Source organism: Schistocerca piceifrons, chromosome 6 (assembly GCF_021461385.2).
Source record: "Schistocerca piceifrons isolate TAMUIC-IGC-003096 chromosome 6, iqSchPice1.1, whole genome shotgun sequence".
Lineage (NCBI taxonomy): Eukaryota > Metazoa > Arthropoda > Insecta > Orthoptera > Acrididae > Schistocerca > Schistocerca piceifrons.
The window spans coordinates 203509726-203533272 of record NC_060143.1 but is presented as its reverse complement, the minus strand read 5'-3'; the positions used below and the strand labels follow the sequence as shown (position 1 = coordinate 203533272).

At 36.8% G+C, this 23547-nt stretch overlaps 1 protein-coding gene across 2 annotated transcripts in view; it reads right to left on the bottom strand.

The window, feature by feature from the left end:
• Positions 1-17178, bottom strand: part of LOC124802532 (protein EFR3 homolog cmp44E) — an 87559-nt gene extending 70381 nt beyond the window's left edge. Inside the window, exons 1-7 of one of the 2 annotated variants that reach the window (XM_047263386.1) lie at positions 16800-17178; positions 16214-16290; positions 15985-16112; positions 11769-11919; positions 11519-11671; positions 11335-11441; positions 3245-3388 (exon numbers count right to left, since the gene is read on the bottom strand). In XM_047263386.1, coding sequence (XP_047119342.1) covers positions 3245-3388; positions 11335-11441; positions 11519-11671; positions 11769-11919; positions 15985-16112; positions 16214-16290; positions 16800-16881 — 842 coding nt within the window. In that variant the 5' untranslated portion in view covers positions 16882-17178. Of the gene's footprint in view, positions 1-3244; positions 3389-11334; positions 11442-11518; positions 11672-11768; positions 11920-15984; positions 16113-16213; positions 16291-16574; positions 16669-16799 lie in introns of those variants that run through there. The other variant, XM_047263387.1, reaches the window with a different exon arrangement.
• Positions 17179-23547: the final 6369 nt, after the last annotated feature.

Sequence of the window (23547 nt, the reverse complement as noted above, 5' to 3'; positions counted from 1 at the left end):
GGTATCTCAGCTGGAATCCGATCCCCCGTCACCTGTAGGAAGCACATCATCGAATCTTGAACATGCAGATGAGCCATTCTACTTGCCGTTAGATTGGGGATGGAAAGCAGGAGCCATCACATGGTGAATGCCTTGATGGGCACAGAAATCGTGGAACGTCCAACAGACAAGCTGTAGACCCTTATTATCACAAGCTTATAAGGCAATCCTTCAACAGCAAAAAGTTTTGAGAGGGCCTGAACTGTAGGCATGGTGGAAGAACAGTGGGTAACATATGGAAATTTAGAGTAAGCACCGAGAAGCAACACCCAGTAGGAAATGAGGAATGGTTCCATGAAATCATCACAGATGCATTCCCACAGACGCTGTGATGCGGGCCATGGGGAGAGTGTTGCCCATGATGCTACCTTCTGTGTAGCACACTGAGAAGACTACAACAAGCTGGGCGATGTCAATATTGACACCAGGCAAAAACGTGTCAATAGTCCAGTGACTTGGTAGGAGAGCCACATTCCATCGTCAGGTGCAAAGGATCACAACTCTAGGGGACAGCCCATCCATAGCTAAAACAACAGCATCAAACACTGAAAGACAGTGGAAGTGGGTAAAGTAGTTACAAAAAGGATCAGAATTCCTGCCTGGAGGCCTGTCTAGCCAACCATGCTAAACCAGGTGAACAACTTGGCGCAAAACTGGATCAGCAGCAACAGCAGCTGCGATCTGGGAGCCCATAATAGGAGAACCCTCCACTGTATACTGAGCCTCAACATCCAAGTGAAAACATAGGAGATCATCCTTACCAAAAGCAGGATCCGACCGAATCGGAAGCTGGGACAGTTCATCGACTTTGCCATGCTGTGCGGTAAGCTGAAAATTTATTTCATAGTTGCAACAATACATAAACAGGGCCCAATGCTGGAGGCATATGCTGCTTTGGTGGGCAATGAACCAGAAGGATTAAAAAATGAAAACAAGGACTTGTGGTCTGTAATGAGGTGGAACTTAGACCCATAAAGGAATATGTGAAACTTCTTGAGTGCATAGACGATGGCAAGCACTTCTTTTTCAACTTGCGAGTAGCACTGCTGAGGAGTTGAGTGTTTTTGACACATAAGCTATCAGATGTTCGGAACCATATTTGTAGCAAGAATTGCCCCAAGGCCACACAGAGAGATGTCTGTAGCCAAGAGCAGGTGATGGCCGGGATGGAAGATCGCCACATATGGAGCAGAATGCAATTTAGATTACAATAGTGTGAATACGCATTTGCAGGCTGGCATCCACTGAAAAGAAACATCCCCATGGAGTAATTTGTGGAAAAGATGGGCCAGTGTGGGTGCACCTGGAATGAATTTTTGATATTAGGTACATTCCCCTAACATAGACTGCAGTCCTTTGACACTGGAAAGGCAAGGCAGAGCTGTGACAGCAGCGACATGATAACATAAAGGCAATTGTTCCAATGTGGATGTGGAATAGATGGATGCAGAATGGCCATACTCAATGCTGTGCATGATCTCAGCAGCCCAGCACAAGTAGTACATGAGAAGACAGACACACTGTTAACTCTGTCGTGAAGAAGCCATATCACGTATCTTAACTCAGCAAATGGGTATGTTTTCAACAAGACAAGTATCCATACATATAGTGTAATGACCTGTGGAGCATCCTGGACTGTCAGCACAGTGAGCACTGAGAGAGGTGTGCCGACAGTGGTGTGTTATTAACAGTGCTTCAAATTTTTTCAAATCGGAAAATTATTCCATAAAATATCCTGACATGATTACTGTACATAAAACAAGCCTTATGCCCACTTTTTATAATTTTTGTGAAAAATAATCATGTTGATTTCTGAACAGCTATATGTATTTCTCCTAATTCAAACACAGTTTAATAAAAAAGTTCTTTATGAAAGTTTATGTGAATTCAATAGCAAAGTGTTACCTACTGCTCTGAATTACAAAATTTTCAGGTACACATATTATAAAGTCCCTCATGTTCTGCTATCTCTATGTGAAGGCTAATGTCATGAACTACTATAGGGATTTTGACACTTTTTCCACTACTAGATATAGACCCATTCACAAGCAAGTTTTTTTATACAATGCCAGGCAAGTTGTCCAGCTGTTAACCATTGGTGTTTACCCATGTGAAGTCAGGGCAGTTCGCCAGTTAATGGTAATTTTACATTACTGTATTATGATCTTTCTAATAATCTTTCTAATATGGTTTCTCAGAAGAGGTTCTGGTTGCAGTTTGGGACCAAAAGTGTTAAATACGTAGCAACATCTGAGAATTTACTGACAGTTCCTGTTATACCATATGATCAGAATTTTAGTCACTAATTTACTTGGTTCAACTATTTTATCACCAAAACAATATATACTGCTAAATGTAAAATGAACAAGCCATGTAAGTTTAATTTCAATAGTTTAAGTAAACTGTTTTACAACTGAAAGGTTGTAAAAAAATAGTTAATTTGTAATTATACTGTACTATAAAGATTGCAGTATTCATGAATATAATTTTTAACCTTTCCCAACCTATCCCTCTCTACTCTCTGGGAAAGCACCTAAGGTTCTGAAAGTCATGAATATGATGTGTACTTTTGTATGTACCTATCAGCAGTACTACGTATTTTCAATGGAATGAAAAACTGGTCCAAGTTGCAAATTTTTTATTTTTTATTCATTTGATGACTAGTTTTGGGCCGAGACCCATTTTTGAATCAACAAAACAAAGTCGAAAATGGCAGATAACTGTGTGCACGGTAAATGTTTATTGCATATTTTGTGACATCTTCGGAAATGCCATTTTTTACTTTGTTATGTTGATTTGAAAATGGGCCTCAGTCTGAAACTAGTCAGCGAACGAACGAACAAAAAGTACAAAATTTGCAACTTGGACTGGTTTTTCATTGCATTGATTAAAACAAGTTGCTGACCCAAGCTACTCCAGCATACTGGAAGTTTGTAACTACGTATTTTGCCTCCTGAAACCAAGCAATTATGTCTTGTAATTTTGAACACAAATATTGTCAGTTGTGAACGCACACTTTAAATCATGTATACCTATGTTAAACTTATTTACAATAGATCCTTTTCCAATGGTTGCACTAAAGAAAAAAAAAACATAGCAAACTGCCTGTTTAATTTTACTGTATATGTTACATGTTTAGGCAGAGGTACTAAGCATACATATACTTCCACAAGAAAATATATGAAATAAGAGTCTAAACATATACCTTAGCACAGGCCTCAGGACACTGCGAATATGGCCAAAAGAAGCCTTGCCCACAAGTTCTCGCATACATGTCTCTGCAAGTGCAGGTGGGTCACAGTTCTCCTCTTGTGGTGGCTCGGGGGTGTCTGCCTCCTTCGTGTGATACCTATAACAGCAATAATGTCTTGTCCAGACTGAAACTGAACGAATGCAAATGAGAAAGTATGTCACAAAGATACTGTACCACTACTACAGGTGACAGGGAATTAATGCAGCTTGGAATAACTAAGTGAAAGCAATTTCTAGATGTCGTACTGCAATGAGTCTTAAGTTCCTAACATATTAGAGCCAAATATGATGCTACATAACACTTCTGATTAACTGAATTTAATGACAAAGTTTTTTTTTTACATCCATTGATTTTTTATGACAGTTTTGATCCTAAAATAAGCTTTACTTTGCTGAGAAGTAGGAGAGAGTTACTGGAAGTCTGAAGCTGTGAAGTTGACCACAGTTTGCATTTGGATACCTCAGTTCATAATAAATGAAATGGTCCAGCTTCATGTCCCAGTCTAGCATGCAGTTTTAATTTGTCAAGAAGCTTCCCAACTGTGTTTACTGTATTTCTGATGAAAGGGTTGTTGTAGTTCAAGTTTGACAGTCATTTACAGGAAAGTGAAAACTTTTCTTTGTTATAATACAGGACAAGCCTTGTAACAGTTTTTTCAGTTTTGAAACAAAAGCACGAGGGTAATAGCTCATTATGGAGTAATAAGCATTTAATCTAGAAGAACAAATATTGCACAAAAGTTCAGAAGGAAAATTGTGACTGAATATGTGCCTCCCCTACAAACAAACAAACAACTGCAACATCAAACTTCTGCAAAAAGAACATTGATAATTTTTATTTTACTTCTATACCACTCTTTTTAAATATAGACTATGGTGACAGAATGTATATAGCATAGCCCAATGTCTAGATTCATTAGGAAACTGACAGATTGGTTGTGGCTTTGCAAATCCACCAAATATGAATATGAAAGTTAAGTTCTGTTGACATACTGAAGCCTGAGGTCTAGATTAGTTTCACAGGTTGTGAGTTAGAGAACTAATGAATGTGATGTCATGAATTTAATTATAATTCATGTTGGACATGGATTTTATGCAATACAGAATTTCAATCTGCAACTTTTTGATGACACTGTGGATCAAGCAGATAGGTGGTACCAGCAAGTTCAGTATCTCTACTGCATCTCACTGTAAATTTATGTGTATATGTTTTCTGTATACCAGACAGATATTTTCACTCTATGATACCTTGAGTGCATACGTCGCACATGTAGCGAGAATTTGGGTTGTTTGTTGCCAATGTTCTTTATTGATGAGAGAAGGGCTATCTAGATTCAGTCCAGAGGGAACAAAACAGGCAAGTAAACCAGATGACACTTATATAGCATAATGGAAAGTGAGAAAAGGTACAGAACTAGCCAACATTAGACAAAGAAACTGTAAAATTGTTATGGATGGGACAGAGGGTACTAACAAAATGGGCTCAAGACTGTTTACATGACAGAAAGCAGAACTGGAGAAAAGGTTGTCACCAGCAACTACCAGTACTCAATTTTGACTGCAGAGATATAACATAGTATAATAGGATTTAGCACTGTAAACAAATTGTTTGAAATTGGAATGAAATATATGCATATAGGAGAGTAAATAACAGAACAACTTCATTGTCGAAACTGTTCAGTATCACCTGCTTTACAAAAAAACATGATGAGGGATGACTAGGATTTGCAGTTCTGTTAATGAAGAGGTCATTACAGATAGTGCACATGGCTAGATTGGAAAACAATAGGAAACGAAACCATGAGTGGTCTTTCTGAACAGATACATTACAGCATTCCTGTTAAGCAATTAGAGGTGCCAAGGAAAACATATATATCAACAAATAGCTAGGGATTTGAATCCCACATGATTCACAACCTAAGAAATGTGCTTTTCTGGAGCCCAAGCTACTGGTATCATGTCTATAATTGAGCAGGTTCACTATAAAACGTTGCTATTCAGCAGGATAGAGTCTAACTCTTGAAGTGTTAGAATGATTATCACTGAATGAAAATACACCAATCTAAAATTTTTATTAACGTCTCATTATTACGCATTTTGGGATATCCTCATCGTCAGACCTGTAGTAAAAATATACAATATAAGACAAGAAATAAAATTTAAAGATACATATTTCAACACACAATGAAGTTGACCAATGCACTTGTCAAAAACCAATGCAGTCGTATGTGACCACCCACTACATTTCGGCAGACCATCAGTGTCCTAACTGACACAAACAAAAAAGTAAGCAATTTTGTCAGTAGGTGGCATTTTTGACAGTATGCTGGCTACTGTTTTATGAAATGCCTTATAGAAACTTGAATTATTTAACTAATACACAAATGAAATTTTGTTAGTAAAAGAATATATTTTTTATGATAAATGAAGCACACTGCAATAAAGCCGCAGCTGTTACACTTCAAGTGGCTGGATTTTAAACATAGGAAGTTACAGAATGTTAAAAGCAATGTTGTGTGGCACAAGAAAACTACAAGTAATCTGTAAATTCAGATTGTATGCAGACAATAGTATAAGCAGTAAAATAATAAAAAGACTGGAAATGTACTTTAAAAAATTTGAAGAGGAATGGAGTAAGAGCGTCTTATAAAATTACATTTATGATATTTTATTATTGTGTCTGTTACATACTATTGTTTTATATACAAACTATTTGTAATTTTCTCGTATTATGTATCACTGCTTCTATTGTTGAGTCACTTCCCATATTCAAAATTTAGCACCTTTATAATGTAACAGCTGCGGCTTTATTACATTGTGCATATTTTGTTATATATATAAAAAAAAAAAAAAAAAAAAAATCTATCCTGTTATTAACTAGTCGAATAATTCAAATTTCAAGCAATGGAAACTTTATAGTAAGTAGCAATCTATCTTTTCCTACATTTTTGATTCAAATTTCAATAAGCCCTGTCATAGAACAGTAGCCTGCCACAAGTATACCATCAAAAATGTGGCCTACTAACAAAATTGTGCACGTTGTGCTGCTGGTGTCAGTTTGAGCACTGATGATCAAACTGAATGATGTAAGGGGCACCATACAACTGTATTTGTTTTTGACAGGCACATTTGTCAGCTTCACTGCGCTGTTGAAATATTTATCTTTAAATGGCATGTCTTGCCTTATATTGTATGTTTATACACAGGTCTGATGATGGGTTATACTGAAATGATGAGATGTTAATAAAAATTATGCTGATCACCAAGGCTAGTGTAATTCCACTCATTGCTAAATATGGTTGCAGATCTCTTAAGAGACTTTTTGTCGGAAGTGGTGAAAAAGCAATGATTACTCAATTCAAAACAAGCTATGGTTTTCACAAGATGCTTGTGCTGAGAATGAAAAAAAGACTTTTGAAAGATTCTTTTATTACAGGGAATAAAATGAACAAATTTCAAAAAACAGTTGATGTGTTAACCTATGAGTGTTCAAATAAAGGAAGTTGTACTCTACCTAATAGGAAGCCTCTTCTCTAAGGTTCTGTAATATGAATATTCTTAGAACAACTATATAAGTTTTCCAAACACTTAAAACACATTGAAACTTCTTGACTGGTTGAAACAGTACACCAGACTGAGATCCCAAATCAGTACCTTGATTCACAGGTCGATGCTCTTATGGACTGAACTAATGAAGTACAGCTTCTAACACAGCTCAAACACCCAAGCTGCCAGAGCTTCTCCCCTACTTTCAAATTCCGCAGGTGGTCTCCAATGTGTCTTGCTCTGAAAACAATCTGCAGGCTCTGAATAATTCATTCTACCACATTCCTCTCCTCTTTTTCCAAGTTGCTAGTCAAGCATTGTAGGTGCTAAGAAATGTAAAAACGCAGTACTTGCAGATGTAAAATTTCAAATAGGCCATAAGGTGCCCACAATAACATGAATACAGAGGTCTGAGATTGGGACAGGGTCCAGTACCCAGCTGTAAAAAGGAAGAAAGAATAGGGTTTAATGTCCTGTCAACATGAGGTCATTAGAGATGGAGCACAAACTCAGATTGTTTCTAGTATGGCGATGGAAATCAGCCTTGCCATTTCCAAGGAACTGTCCCAGAATTTTCCTGGAGCAATTTAGGGAAATCGTGAAAAACCTAAATCTGGATGACTGGATGCTGATTTGAACTGTTGTCCTCCCGTATGCAAGTCCAGTAACCACTATTCCGCCTTGCTCAGTGTCCAGTTTTAGTCTATCATGAAGTTTTGCTATAGCGTACACAGAAATAATGAAGCATTTGACATTAGCAGTGACTTTGACTCATGACGTCATCACAATTGTGGACCCAAACACCTCAAACCATAGCAGACACACAACAATGACAACAACAATTTTGCAATAGACAATATATTCAAAATAGTAAAAAAGAGTATGAAATTAACAGTACAGCCATGGAGATTTGGGAGTTTTAGGCAGGAGACATAATTACCAGAGCCAAAAATTAAAAAAAAATCCCTTAACCCCATGTTACATAAATCCTCAAGAAACGCCATACTATTGTTATCATCACATTCAAGTAATCTATATGGGTAAACTGACAAGTTAAATAAAATCTGCTAGGAGTGATAAACTCAATTTACCCAATAGGTAAAATGAAGCCTGTGACATTCACATCCAAAAAACTTGCATTTATAGAAGTATTAGGAAACAAAGGGTGTTATTAGGAAAGAGACATGTATCAAGCTATCAGGCATCATCCAACTGGGAACTAATTACATGTGGGGTCCCACAAGGTTCCATTTTGGGGCCCTTACTTTTTCTTGTGTATATCAATGACCTTTCATCAGTAACATTACCAGATGCCAAGTTTGTTTTGTTTGCTGATGATACAAACATTGCAATAAATAGCAAATCAAGTGTAGTCTTAGAAAGATCAGCCAATAAAATATTTGTAGACATTAATCACTGGTTCCTAGCCAATTCTTTGTCACTAAACTTTGAAAAAACACACTACATGCAGTTCAGAACTTGTAAGGGGTGTCCCAAGAGTATATGTCTAACATATGATGACAAGAAGATAGAAGAAGTGGACGGTGTTAAATTCTTGGGATTACAGCTTGATAATAAATTCAACTGGGAGGAGCACACCACAGAACTGCTGAAGCGTCTTAACAAATCTCTGTTTGCAATGCGAATTTTGTCAGACATAGGGGATATAAAAATGAAAAAGCTGGCATACTATGCTTACTTTCATTCCATAATGTCATATGGGATTATTTTCTGGGGTAATTCATCAAGCCAAGCTAAAGTTTTCCGGGCACAAAAACGTGCAGTAAGAATTATATGTGGTGTGAACTCAAGAACATCCTGCAGAAGCCTGTTTAGGGAACTAGGGATACTAACTACAGCTTCCCAATATATTTATTCCTTAATGAAATTTGTCATTAAAAATATATCACTTTTTCAAACCAACAGCTCAATTCATGGAATCAATACTAGAAATAAGAATAATCTTCACAAGGATTTAAAGTCACTTAGTCTTGTACAAAAAGGTGTGCATTATTCAGGAACACACATTTTCAATAATTTGCCAGCAGCCATAAAAAGCTTAACAACCAATGAAATTCAGTTTAAGAGAAGCCTAAAGGATTTATTGGTGGCCAACTCCTTCTACTCCATTGATGAATTTCTGAGGAAAACCAACTGATTTGTATATAAGTACAACATAACTTCTGCACAATTTCAGTGCAGTAATGTGTTCACTGAAAATTTGTGTGTGTGTGTGTGTGTGTAAGTATAATCTAACTTCTGCACCATTTCAGTGCAGTAATGTGTTCATTGTAAATAAGTATTACAGTAGTTGTATTACATGTTTCTTACCTTATAAATAAATATAAAACTTTTTTATTTTAAATTCAGTGCAATAGTATTTGTAAAATGACTCTTAGTGTTCATTAAAAAATGACGATCATTCCACTTGGGACCTGTGGAATGGTACATTAGCTTATTTGTTTTAGTTTAAATATTTGTCATGTATTGTTGTTTTTCTGACATGTTCCACATCCTGGAGGACCTCCTCACTATGGATCAATTGGAATGAAAGTAAATCTAATCTAATCTAATCTAACTATAATTATGTCCAGTTTACATACAAAGCTAAAATACACCCCACAATATCCACATTTAAACAATGTTTACTGATACACCAAATAACACAACCATATAAACACATATGTGGTGCAAATAATTTATGTGGCTAAAATAAATCCATGATCTCCACAAAATACATATTAATACAATGAAAATAAAAAATGCTGTCTTACAAAAAATTGAGACCAGTAAAAAAAATAAAATAAATACTATTCAGTAACACAAAAACAGAACACAACCTAAAAAAAATACCAACCCAACCTACTTTCCTCCAAACAACTAGTGCTCCATTAAGCACCCCTCCACCCCCCTCCCCTACTTATTTCAATACACCAAACACCAATAAAACTAAAATTAAACACTGATTCACCAATTTTAACAACTGCATGTCCATGTATCTGTTTCCCATACTTAATTCTAAACACACATATCTATGAAAATGAAAGCAATCAATAACAGAGAAAGTTCACTAATCCCTGTCTTCTGGGCACACAGCCAACAACTTTCATGTTGTTACAATTAAACACTTGTGAGTGTCATCTCAAGTAACACACCAGCTATGAAAGGCCCTCTCCCCACACGCCATATTACACTTACTTACACACACTCTCTCTCTCTCTCTCTCTCTCTCTCTCTCTCTCTCTCTCTCTCTCCCCTCCCCTCCCTCCCCCCTCCCTCCACTGATATGTGACTTCATACACCACAACATACATGTGTCAGGGATCAAAGTTAACGCCCTGCACTAAAAGTTCTATGTGACCTGTATACAACCCATTGATGGGAGAAGATTCAATCATGCCACAACATCTTTCAAGAGCAACAAATATGATGAACATAAGTGATGTAGCGAGAAGTTGTGCGTCTCAAATGAACAGAAGTGTACTTGCTTTATTGAATATGATGACAGTGCGGAAAAAAATTGGAGGCTGCTGAAATTAATGAAACCAAATGACTATTTACAAGCTGCAAAGAATTACTGAAAACATAAATTAAAGTGTCATTGACCAAAAGGTTTGTTTGAACGTCACAGATAACATATTTATTGTACCATAAAGTCTTCACTTTCTTGAAACCTTTTCAGTATACGAAAAGTATAAAGAAAAATCCAGGATGGAATGTAACAATATTATGAGAAGGAAAGTTGCTACTCACCATTAGCAGAGATGCTGTGTCGCACATAGAAACAACAAAAAGATTTTTGCACTTAAAGCTTTCGGCCAATGACCTTTGTCAACAATAGACACCTATATGTGTGCACACAGGCACTCATGCAAACTGTGTGAGCATGCACGTGTGTATGTGTGTCTATTGTTGGCAAAGGCCATTGGCCGAAAGCTTTAAATGCGAAAATCCTTTTGTTGTGCCTATCTGCGACTCAGCATCTCTACTATATAGTGAGTAGCAACTTTCCTTCTCATTATATTGTAAAAGTACAAAGATTCTGTTTCAATTTCTGATACCATCGATACACAATTTCACTACAAATATTATGACTTTCTTGGATTCTTCTGCTGCTACTATTAGAAGAATTAAGTATGTTTACAGAATAAGAGCACAAAACTGTTTACTTTATAAACTAGGTGTTCTCTTTCAAGTCTGAAGAAGGCTTTGTAAGCCAAAACCTAGACTGTAATACAAATAGAGTACAGTAGGGTATTATACTGTTTTGTATTCATAAAGCGTACTATTATAATTTCATGCTGTAGTTACTACATACATTTTATCAGTTTTATCGAAGTAGTCAGATACAATGATCAAATCTTGAAGTGTAGCAAATCTAATGACAAGAAGTATACAATGCAATATGACCTATGTGTTTATTTGTCGGATCACTAATTCTATGTGGAATGCTGATAGATACAGAGCAGCAGTGTCACTGATTACGCAGATACAAACCGAGAATTCTGCATGTTGTAGAGCAATGACGGCACAATTTTATCCATATGTACTGGTTCCCAGATATTCTCCACCAAATCATCAGAAACAGTTTTCCGAACAACACCCTACAAGGGAACAACATTAGATCACTCTTTAGCCACAGAGATTCATGTGCTAGAACACATACATTACATTCACATACCTGAAGCCCCTTGATGCCAGCGGCACGAATTTTGTCTCTCATATCTGGTACATTATGGTTGCTATGACACATTGAAGAAAATTTTGACACAAAGAAATCATAGCGTCTGTGGTATGATGGTGTATCCTCTTCAATATTGGCGAACCTAACAAACTAAATATTTTGTTGCATTAAAAGCAAATATTTATTGTAAGACCAATTAATCTAACACATTTTGTCTCAATTTAAAAACTATAAAAAATATACTTACTGATTGTGTTGCAAGAATCTGAAGCTGTGGTTCTGTTGATTCAAGTAGCTTTTGTACCATCTTCAAAAAACTTTCAACAAATAAATTAAGTGTCTGTGCATGGCAAGCAACTAGGAGTTGGTCCATTGCTTCCATTGCTATTACAACAAACCTGAATAAGGTAAAAGAAAACACATCAATAAAATGTTGTCTTTTACAACTGCTAATGTGACAACAGGCCCATTTTGCTTTCTATGAACCTGCAGCTGTAACTGTTTAAATACAGATGAGTTACCAGTGCAGCACACCTGAGACCAATGATGCTGACATTGACCAAAGACATAGGAAACACAAGACAAATATTGTAAAATCTTGACAAATGTTGTAAACATCATGGTGACTATAATGTGATATCAGTGGCGATATTTTTCAAATGGCCTAAGTTAAGGTCAGTCTGTCATCACTAGTAGGCCTTCTGTTTTCATATTTGTTGACTTCACCAGCTTACAAACAAACATTCGCCTTCCAATCTAACCAAGATCTTGGGGCAAAATACAGATCAGCCTGTCACCACAACCAGATTTTTGCCTCCCACACTTGTTGACTTTGCCAACTAGCAACCATAGTGTGAAAATACACCAAAAGGTGACACCACAGAAGTCATTAACAGTGTGTCACTGGTCAAAGCTGAAGAGTAGTATGAAATACTCCTCTTGACCCAGCACACCTTACATATCACTTCCAATCTGTTTTTGTAAGTTATAACAGATTATGCAGAGCTACATTTAAATCAATAGGACAAAGGTGTCAATATATCAATAGGACAAAGGTGTCAAGAAATAGAATCGCTAGCATACTTTCACCCAACCAGGCCCTACTGGCATAATATTCATGACAGTGTAGCAGTATTTACTCTACAGTAGTGTGTAGTAAGAATATTATGTTAAGTACGTAGGCCTAATGGTCATTCCTTGTAAACACACCGATATTTTGGTGGATCCTAAGGGGACCATTTCAGAATTTAGTCATGACTGATACATGGGTAACTACAAGCCTTAATAGTAAAACTGCCAAATAGCATTGTTCTAAATTGAGCCAATTTTGATAAATTCAGGTTTGGAGACTCAAAGGTGAGTACCCGCTCATAGTCTGTAGGCTACTAAGACGGTGTAAAAAGTAGGATCCATCATTCAGCTCTTTTATAAAAACAATGAAAAACAAACCTTTTCCACATTGTGCTTTAAATTTGTGAAAAAAAAAATAGTGAAAAGCAGTTGGCATTGCAATTAGTATTTCTTACCTTTACTTAAAGACTGACCATTCCATTGGAAAAAAAAAAAAAGATTAAATTTGACAAACTTCAAAGTTCTGGGGATGTATGTAGACAGTTGAATCTCAACTTGATTTTTTTGCTGAAATGTTTACGTATCCAGTAGTATTCTCAGGTGCAAAGAAGAATATCCATGCATCTCTAGTTTCTATAACTAACGTCTTCCTAATGAACAGAATTTCAATAGATGTAAATGGGAGAAGCTCATGAAAATGTTTTATGGGAACAGCAGCATGTTAGGCAATATAAGGCTTTCAAATATGATGAAAACTGGTACACTGAACTCATTTTCCAGGTATCATATGAATTTAAAGATGTTGAGATAAAAATGTATGTCTCCTGCTGAATCACAATCCCTTTCATGGTCCAGCAGGGAAGGTTCTGTCTGTGTCCCTTTCTCCAATGTTATATGTATTGTACACGTCCCTTATTACAAAGTCAATGCACAGTTGAATAAACTTGACAAAAAGTGGTTTGATAAAAGTGTATCTCTCACCTTTAAGTGAACTTGTTTTGTTTTTGGATCAAGATGTCAAGGAAAACAAAAGTTGTATGCAAGGTGCAAGAGTTTTAAAAATACAATTTCCTTCTTTATATTTGAATTTATTTATAAAACCTGTTTTTTGTAGAATTGTATATGTCTATATATTCAGTATCTGTATAAAGAGTTGTTAATGTCAGTCATTACTGCTCGCATCTTATCTTTTGTTTCATTGAAGTTTTCTTTTTCATTCACAGTAACGGAATAAGAGTATATCACTAGACTTATGCACCCAAGCTGTCTCTTGTAATTCTTTGCACTGCAAAGACATTTAACAGTGAAATAAAACATACACATAAAAAAATTATTGATAACTGTTTTCAGCTCTCACTTGTTTACAGTCCTGACCTATAGGTCAACAACAAAGATTTTCAGAACCTTTTTTCAAGGTATACACAAGGTTTTTATTTACCCAGTTCCCTATAGTGTTGAATGTGGATGGAATGTATAAGTGGTATTTTTATTTTATTTTTTTCCAATGAATAAAGTGAATTAGGATACTCTTCTTTGCACCTAAGATTGCTACAAGATATGTGATCATTTCAGCAAAAAAATCTGAGATTTAACTGTCTACATAGAAACCCAGGCTTTTGCAATTTGTAAAGTTTGACCTCCTCTCTCTCTCTCTCTCTCTCTCTTTTTTTTTTTTTTTTTGAATTGTCTTTAAGAGATGGTAAGAAATACTAATTGCAATGCCAACTGCTTTTCATTATTATTTATACTTAATACTAGGACTAAAAAGTTGCAGTCCACAAGCTGAGTCTGTACTGTTTCCATGTGCAAAGTTATGACTTCTTTTTATTTCTCTTAAAAAAAAAAAAAAAATTACACAAATTTAATGCACAGCGTGGAAAATGTGTGTTTTCAACATTTTTAATAGAAAAGCTGAATGATGGATCCTACTTTGTATATCAACTTAGTACCCTACATACTAGATGTAGCTATAAGACAATAAGGTCTGTATATCAACACATTAATGAATAGTAGGTCTCCGAAAATAGGAAAATTGGTGCCTCACTAATGAGCGGCTACACATCGTTGAGCCTTCAAACCTGAATTTATCAAAAATAGTTTATGTTTGGATGATGCTGTAATTGCAGTTTTACTATTAAGACATGTATGTATCCATGTACCAAATATGACTAAGTTCTGAAATGGTCACCTTATTACCCCTGTGGGATTACACGGAACGACCTGTACTCAAACACCTTGTACAAGTCTCTTCAGGTAATATGGGATTCTTATACTCACAAATCAATATATTTACTTAATAATGGTACTTGTAGTTAATAATAAGAGTGATTTAGGATCAACCGTGAAATTTGCATCCACGATACCGCAAGAGGAAAGGAAATGTCCATATAGACTATGCAGTCCATGTCTACGGTTCAAAACAAAATTTTATATTCTGGTGCAAAAGTGCATGAGAAGCTGCCAGTAGGCAACAATCACGAAATTGGAAATGTCTATATATTCAAAAACAACAGCACTCCACCTATAATTTATCAGGCTATTTTGATTTGAGTATGCAAATTCTGATTAACACAAACTTATACATATACATTTCACTAGCAGGTATATTCCTCTAACATCATTAAGGCAGGAAATGCTAGACAAAAACAGCAACTGGGCAACATAAGAGAAAAAAAATGCCTTTTTGTAAATAATTGGTTTCAACAAATCAGGAATAATTCACTCAGTTATCAGTTTAAGTTGATTAGCACTAATCATAATTTGTTGCAAGCGTACATTATACAAGAAGGCTGTCTGTTTTGATGGTGTTTTCTGACCATGAGTGAATGATTATGTGTTTTCATACTTTCACTGTTTGCTGTTCCACTGTTATTTCTACATGCAAACTTGCCAGTTTCTAACATGTTACATTTGTCATTCGCTACAAATTATGAACAACACACACAAAAATTGAAGATAAATTAGAACCCAGAGTCAATGATTTTATCATTACAGCCTGTACTCTTACGGAGTATTTTTTGTTTTTCTAGATATAAAGCTAGCTGTAGTTATTTTATGATTGTAATGTAATACTCACCTGGCAACAGAGAATGAACATAGACCTACACTGCAATGTGATCACTTGATCACAGTATTTTGTTAAGGGAGACACTTTAGTAAAGCTGAACTATGGAACTGCAGTATTAAACTAATACAAGAATGTAACAGACGCGTTAGTTTGAAATCCTGGATTTCTGTTCTACGAATGATCTCATTCTAATATGACTGTATAACTTCCATCTGTACATAAAAACATTTGTTTATATCGTATCTTGTAGATACACAGAAGTATTCTGATTCCTCTATTGCAAAACAAGACGCGGAAATTAAATGTCAACATATTCTAAACTTACCCTGTTCGTCGTCTGTGGATATCCCTGCTTGCTCTCTGGAACAAGTATTCCCCTATTCTGTCCAGCTTTTCAGGTGACGACAGAGAGTAAAATGTTAATTTCTCCATGTTGTTTTTCACTAGTCCATCCTTCGAGTTGATTCGAACAAAACAGGAAAAATTAATATCTTATCGCGTCTTATCTCATATTTTAGTCAGTAAGTGACACGGGAAACAAAATGTTTAGCTACCTGTGGAAGAGCTGGAAAAATATTGTCTACTAATCTCTTGTACCGTGGCCTCAAAGCAGAGCAACACACGCAACAACCTGAAAAACATTCAGAAAAAAGCCGATAACGCTGATTAGAGTAATAGAAGTAAAAGCCGGGTGTGAGTATTGCCTAAAGTAATGCAGGCAATCTATAAACACTTGGACTTATATAGTTAATGCGATATAAACAATTATACGTCAGAACTCTGCTTCACAATTCAATGAAACACTGAATAACCATTATACAAAGGGTTTACAGGTTCGTCTTATTTATCCCTTACAACCGGGATGTGCAAATCGTTTTTAAGTTAACGCTTCTCTCACGTATTAAAGATTAGTACCCCAATTCATTATTATTTTCTCTTCCTACTATACGGACAGAACAAAGTATCAGACACTTCACTACACAACAATAACAACTACAAACTGTCAACAGGTAACAGCTGATCTGCGGCAGTACTACCAACATGAAATATTCTAAGATTAAGAAACAATGCACAATGCGATATAATATATTTTTAAACTATTCTTGACTTTTACGAAAATAACAAAAAAATTCAACTAACATCCTGGATCTGTGCACTTCTGTATCACTGAGTCTACCACATCCGGTAACTCAGTATCGAAACAACACTTCATGAGACTCATTTCTTCCACTTGTTTACGGCTTTGAAATAGCTACTGGTACGGTACGTACAGAAGAAGAAGACAGACTCCTGTAAAATTTTCTACTGCTGAAAGATTTTTGAATTTCAATAACTGCATTACACCAGTTTATTGTGACCTAATTTTCACGAAGTAATTAGGAGATAACTAGTTAACACTTCACAGCCTATATAATCTCGTAATTATTGCACTTTTCAGGTACTACAGTATTTACCAAACGCCCGGTGGAAGAAGCAAAAGACGGAGACCGTCCCTTGCTTCTCCGCCGTAGCCTGTAACACTACTGGGGCTTCGGTACCCCGAGATCGGGGTGCTACTACTCATGTCGCAAACATCGAGAGTTAACGATGATCAATCTTAATACTGTTTGTAGAAATAATAACTAAATTTTTAATGTGTAGGTGTTCCTGGCATAGTAGAACAAATGCTCTTCTACCACTGGTTTTGCCACAAATACTGGAAACCTGAGTTTCCAAAAGCAGTGTGGTCTGCGCGCGCTTCTACTGCGCAAAATCGATTGGACTATAAATACAGAACAATCCAGACTCTGCGAAGGAAAACATCGTCGCGTGTGAGTTTTAAGGTATTCCGAAGTTGCTTTGTGCACGTAACACGAATTTGTTAAAAGCATTTTCAATCAAAAATGTTTTAAGAACCGCTATTAGACGAAGGATCTGTGGATAGAGAATTGCTTTCTACATACCGCTCACGTAGGAACAACGAAGAAAAGATAGACGAATTACAGAGCACGCAGGTGCATTTATGCATCATTCTTCCCGCGCTCTATACGCGAATGGAATGGGAAGAAAACCTGCTCTCAAATTTTCTCAGCTACATTGTTAATAGTGTGCCTCCGGGTGTCGGTTGTAGAAATATTGTGCAGTAAATAGAAACAACACCTCAGCAAGGTACCCAGAAGCACACTATTAATAAAACCTAATACGTTGTACAATGGGAAGTAGTTTGCAGAGTATATATGTAGATGAAGATGCAGAAGAAATTATAGAACGAGTTATCGCAGCAGTTAGCAACCGACAAAGGTGTAAGGGCAATCAAATGAAAGACAGATGGAGAGAAGTAACTAAACTGTTTATTAATGCAAAAGTAATCGTCACGACTGTTAGTACATTTATCTTACTGTGATTCGGGACGGTCAATGCCTTTACGGAAAAATGTTTGCGATTGCCTACGGAACCATGATTTTATCCAGGCGTTTCTCTCTTCGTCCGCAACGGCCACGAACGTCTTCCTTCTCGACTCCAAAAACATGGAAATCGCATGGGGAGAAGTCAGGACTTTACGAAGGATGTACAAGGACTCCTCAGCGAAACTTCTACACTGTAGTCGAAACAACCCTGGCAACACGTGGCCCCGCAAACATTTTTCCACGAAGGCATTGAAGGCCTTGTCTCACAGTGCAATAAATTTATTAAGCTATGGCGATTACTTTTGAAATAATAGTTTGCTTACGTTTTCCACCCGTCTCGTTTTTATTTGAGTGTCGCTTTCATGTCTAGCATTGTTTTGATCATTACCTCGAGAAAATGTGTCACGTGTGAGTTTTAAGGCATTCCGAAGTAGCTTTGTGTATGCAACAGAGAATTCTAAGAAAGAGTTTCAGTCAAAAACGTTTTAATAATCAGTATTAAACGAGGGATCTAGGAATATACTGCAGCATACGTAGGCTGCATTCCGGTAACACTTGATTTTGTACACAAGACATGGACAGACCAACAGTAGTATAATATTTAAACTAAATAAATACCTCCACTTCTTTTAAAAAGGTTTCTGGTAGATTCTTAACCTCTCATACGTGATTCTTGAGCGTTTTCTTTTAGTTTTACTAGTTAATACACTTATAAACATCCATTATATTAGTTTCAATTTTCAAAAGCTTGCAGTCTGCCGAACAGATGACGTCACACACTTTTCAACTGTGAGACATGAAAGCTGATCTGATTCTTTCGGTATCGATACGAATACTGTGAGACGATTTCATGATTTTCGGAAAGCGTGCGCTAAACGACCTCTGTAAACTACAAACGCTAAATAGATCAAACAGAAACAGATGAACGAAAATACAGATTCAGATCAACGTGCACAAATTGTGAAGACTACGTATAAGCACCATCATTATCATTAATTAAAAATTATGATAGCAGAGTTTATGATATACTAACAATAAATTATTCCATTACTAATGCAAACTTGAATCTACGCACTCATTGTTATTATATGACATGTTCAGCATCCTCGTATATCATATCGTCTTTTCTTTGTTCTTCTCAAAGTTCTTCCATCCTTTGTTCAAAACATATGTCATCCGAACATTTTTTTAACTTTATTTCTTTTGATTCGCGGCCACAATTTTCCACATTTACAGATATATTCTGCGAGGCATCGTAACTATGTACGTGGTAGAGGGTATTTGAGGTGTCACTACCGTTTCCCCTCTTTCTTTTGCATTCGAGAATGGTGTACCAAAAGAACGACTGTTTTGGAAAGCCTGCGCATGAGCTCCAATATCTCTGATTTATTCTCCTTGGTCCTTGCACGATATTTACGTTAGTGGGAGTAGTATGTTTTGGAACGTGCGCTTGGTTTCAGATCCAAATATTGTCGTGACGCACAGCTCTCCTCCTGCAGTGTTTGCCACTGGAAGGTCTCAGTGACGCTCTCACTCTTATTAAACGTATCCATGACGAAATGTGCTGCTCTTCTTTGAATTGTCTCTACGTTCTTTAATAATCATTACCTAATAAGGGTCGCAGACCAACGAGCAATCCTCGACACTAGTTCGAAGGAGATTTTGTAAACTACCTTTTCCCACGGTTAATTACATTTCCTTTGAATTCTGCCGTCTGCGACTGTACCTAACGGTTTTATGGTGCTCAGTTGCTCTTCTAAACGGTGTGCGGACATTTGCCACGCCGGACATTTGCCACGATTTTACCTGCTCCGAAGGGTTTGGTCCCTTGTCTCCCCCTCCACCTCCTCATCATCATCGCCTACTGAGCCTTTCCGCTGGTTTACTTAACATAGGACCAGAATCTCTTTGGGTTTTCTGCCACATTTCTAGAGAGAGTTTCGTTGTGGAAACTATTAAATGCATCTCGCATTGAAATCCGCACCAAATTTCGAGCCTCGGTAAAACTTCGCCAATCTTGGAGATTTTGCGTTCCTCTAAGTTATACTTGCCTTTTTCGGGGTTCCTGCAGCAGCTTTCTGTAGTGTTTTGTGTACCATAGGGGATCAGATCCGTCTCTTATTAATTTATTTGGTATGAATCTCTCGAGTGCTGTTGATAATATTTCTTTGAACTTAAGCCACATATGGTCTTCACTTACATAGGATTGGAGACAGTCTCTTAGAAAGACGTCAACCGAATTTTTAGTTGCTTTTATAAATAGATACATTTCGCATTTAGTTTTGGTGGATTTCTTTGTTACAGAATTGAGCCTCGCTCGACAGTATGTTCACTAATCCCTGTATCCGTCGTGATGCTCAAGATTATTTGTGGCTAAGAGGCCAAGTGTGTTTTCGTAACCATTTACAATTTGAATGGCTTCGTGAACTAATTGTTCAAAATAATTTTAAAAAAAGAATTTAGAACAATTACGGAAGTTGTTTCCTATCTACAATGCGGTCTGAAAATGTATTTTTGTCAACACGTACCTATTTGTGACGAGACTCAAGTTTTCTTTGAACTCTTCGGCACCTTTTTCATCTGAGACTGAGGGGTCGGTAAAAGGAGCCAGTTATTAATTTATTGCCGGCCGAAGTGGCCGTGCGGTTAAAGGCGCTGCAGTCTGGAACCGCAAGACCGCTACGGTCGCAGGTTCGAATCCTGCCTCGGGCATGGATGTTTGTGATGTACTTAGGTTAGTTAGGTTTAACTAGTTCTAAGTTCTAGGGGACTAATGACCTCAGCAGTTGAGTCCCATAGTGCTCAGAGCCATTTGAACCATTTGAACCATTAATTTATTCCGGTTGTCGAATATAACCTCTGCCCATACTAAGTCACAGGAACTATCTGCTTCAATGTCCCTTGTGAGCTGGAACACACATTACGTTATTTTTCCTTAAGTTGTGCTTCTTGTTTCTGTTGTAGTGCAGATCATTACAATTACGGCTTTTCCTTCCAAAACCTAGGATGCTTTCTCTGTGACCCTGCAAATACCAGAGCTATACAATGTAGAACAACAACGTACGTTACAAGCATAGCATTCTGTATTACTTCATTTCCTCATTCCTAACATTTTAAAATTGTACGTCGACTTTAGGTGACATGTCAATCATAGATGTTCTTATCTCTATTTAGTGAACGTATTTTCAGTCATGTTTTGAACATTGTATCGCTACACTCTATTAACTAATGTTTCGCCGCAAGGGATATCGCATTTTACAGAGTAAATTAATACGGAGTATGTCGTTCTTCTTTTCGAACATTCACATACCCATTTCTTATTTCCTTATTGTCCTTTGGGCATGCAGTTGTAGTAATTAAAGTAGGCACAAGTGCAGTGATCAAAAAGAAATTCTCTTTACATCGTTCCTTTCTTGTTGCTCGAATGATGATGGACTGTTTCTATCGCAATCAGTAAGCGTGAAAGGAAGCTACCGTACAGACAGAGGCATCTATATTTATACTTGGCAGAACTAATTACATGCTGACATAATCGTCTGTATTGCTTTCGTTTCCCAAAAGCTATAAATATTTCGATTTGGGAAAAGAAGCTCTGTATTTGGCCAAGATGTCGAAGAAGAAGGTGCCCTTACGTACTGGTTGTATCGACTACGATGTGGCGACGGTTTGAAAGCGGACGGAAGAAGTACGAGGAGGGTGTCCCTTACCTGAGGGATTGCTACTCAAGCTACCTGGTGAAGGGGCAAGTGTGGCAAATGTGCGGCGTGGCAAATGTCCGGCATTCCTTCTGAACAGCATGCCATGCGAGTAAACCAGTTGCATCTTCACGTAAGGTTACTTTTACTTAAGGCACTTGGGCTATGCACGGCTCTGTTTAAAGAGAATAGCTCGATGTAGTGATAGGTTAGAGCCGAGCACGTCTCCTTCCATGCCCCGCAGCTAATTCGCTGTGATCCTGCAGTCAAATAGTTTATGCATTCGCTAGAACTGCGAGTTAATAAAGTACGCAAAAGTGCAAAATAAAAGTTAAATAAATAAATTAACAAGAAGGGATCTCTATTGTAACGTCTACAGTTGATGTAGACGACAGAAAACCATGTTGAATAATGTTTTTTCAAGAAAGAACATCTCAAATAAACCGGAAGTGGTCCTACGACATTCAGTGAAAACACAGAGAGAAAATACCCTTAGCAAATGCAGTAAAGTAACGTTGAGAGTGTTTACAAACGTAAAAGTGCCCAGAATCGCTCTCCTGAGCTCCTCACTCGGAAAAACGTCCCTAACTTCTTGACTCTTGCAGTGTTCCGCTATTGTCTGCTCTTCCATTGACTGAAGGCCGTCCCCACCAAAAAGACAACGTTCTTGAGTTTTACAGATGCGATATGACTCAATTTGACCACTTCCAGGACTAAAAAAATATATTACACAATATTTAAACATAGAAAGGTTATAAACTTTTGGAACACACTCAGACCATACTCAATAAACATAAAGAAACGTTTGGCCATAAATAAATAAGCCATGATAAGTGACAACAGATCGTCGTTAAATATTGTTTAAACATTTATATAGGAGGGTTTGTCAGAAGCATCTTTTGGCATTCTTTTCAAAGGTAGCGTCAGCTAACTCACGCAACTGACCACTTCTTAAATTATCATGATTTTTTATTATCAATTGTAACTGATATTTAAATAAAGTGACTGGGAAAATAGTACTTTGTTCATTAAATAAATACACAAATGTGACAAAATGTGAGGAATTCGTGCTGTATTCATTTGCTGTGTAATTTTGGAGGATATGTGTTCTGACAAATATTTGAGTAATGAAAATTATAAAAAACATAATAAAGCAAGAAACAAAATAGATACAGATGCATAGCTTTCAGAGATGATATGTAGGTATCGTATGTTGAAATCGCATGAAGTGGTTACATGTTGTTAATTCAGAAGTTCGTTGTCAAAATGTTTATTCATTGTGAAATATTAATTTCTGTAGTTTTAAAGATACTGAAATTTTGTTGTGTCATTAGACATGTTTCAATTTAAAGATCGCAGAGTTATTCAGCTTTGCTTTCATACTTGACCGTGAAATATTATACAGGGTGGTCCATTGATAGTGACCGGGCCAAATATCTCACGAAATAAGCATCAAACGAAAAAACTACAAAGTACGAAACTCGTCTAGCTTGAAGGGGAAAACCTGATGGCGCTACGGTTGGCCCTCTAGATGGCGCTGCCATAGGTCAAACGGATATCAACTGAGTTTTTTAAAATAGGAACCCCCATTTTTATTACATACTCGTATAGTACGTAAAGAAATATGAATGTTTTAGTTGGACCACTTTTTTCGCTTTGTGATAGATGACGCTGTAATAGTCACAAACGTATAAGTACGTGGTATCACGTAACATCCGGCCAGTGCGGACGGTATTTGCTTCGTGATACATTACCCGTGTTAAAATGGACCGTTTACCAATTGCGGAAAAAGTCGATATCGTGTTG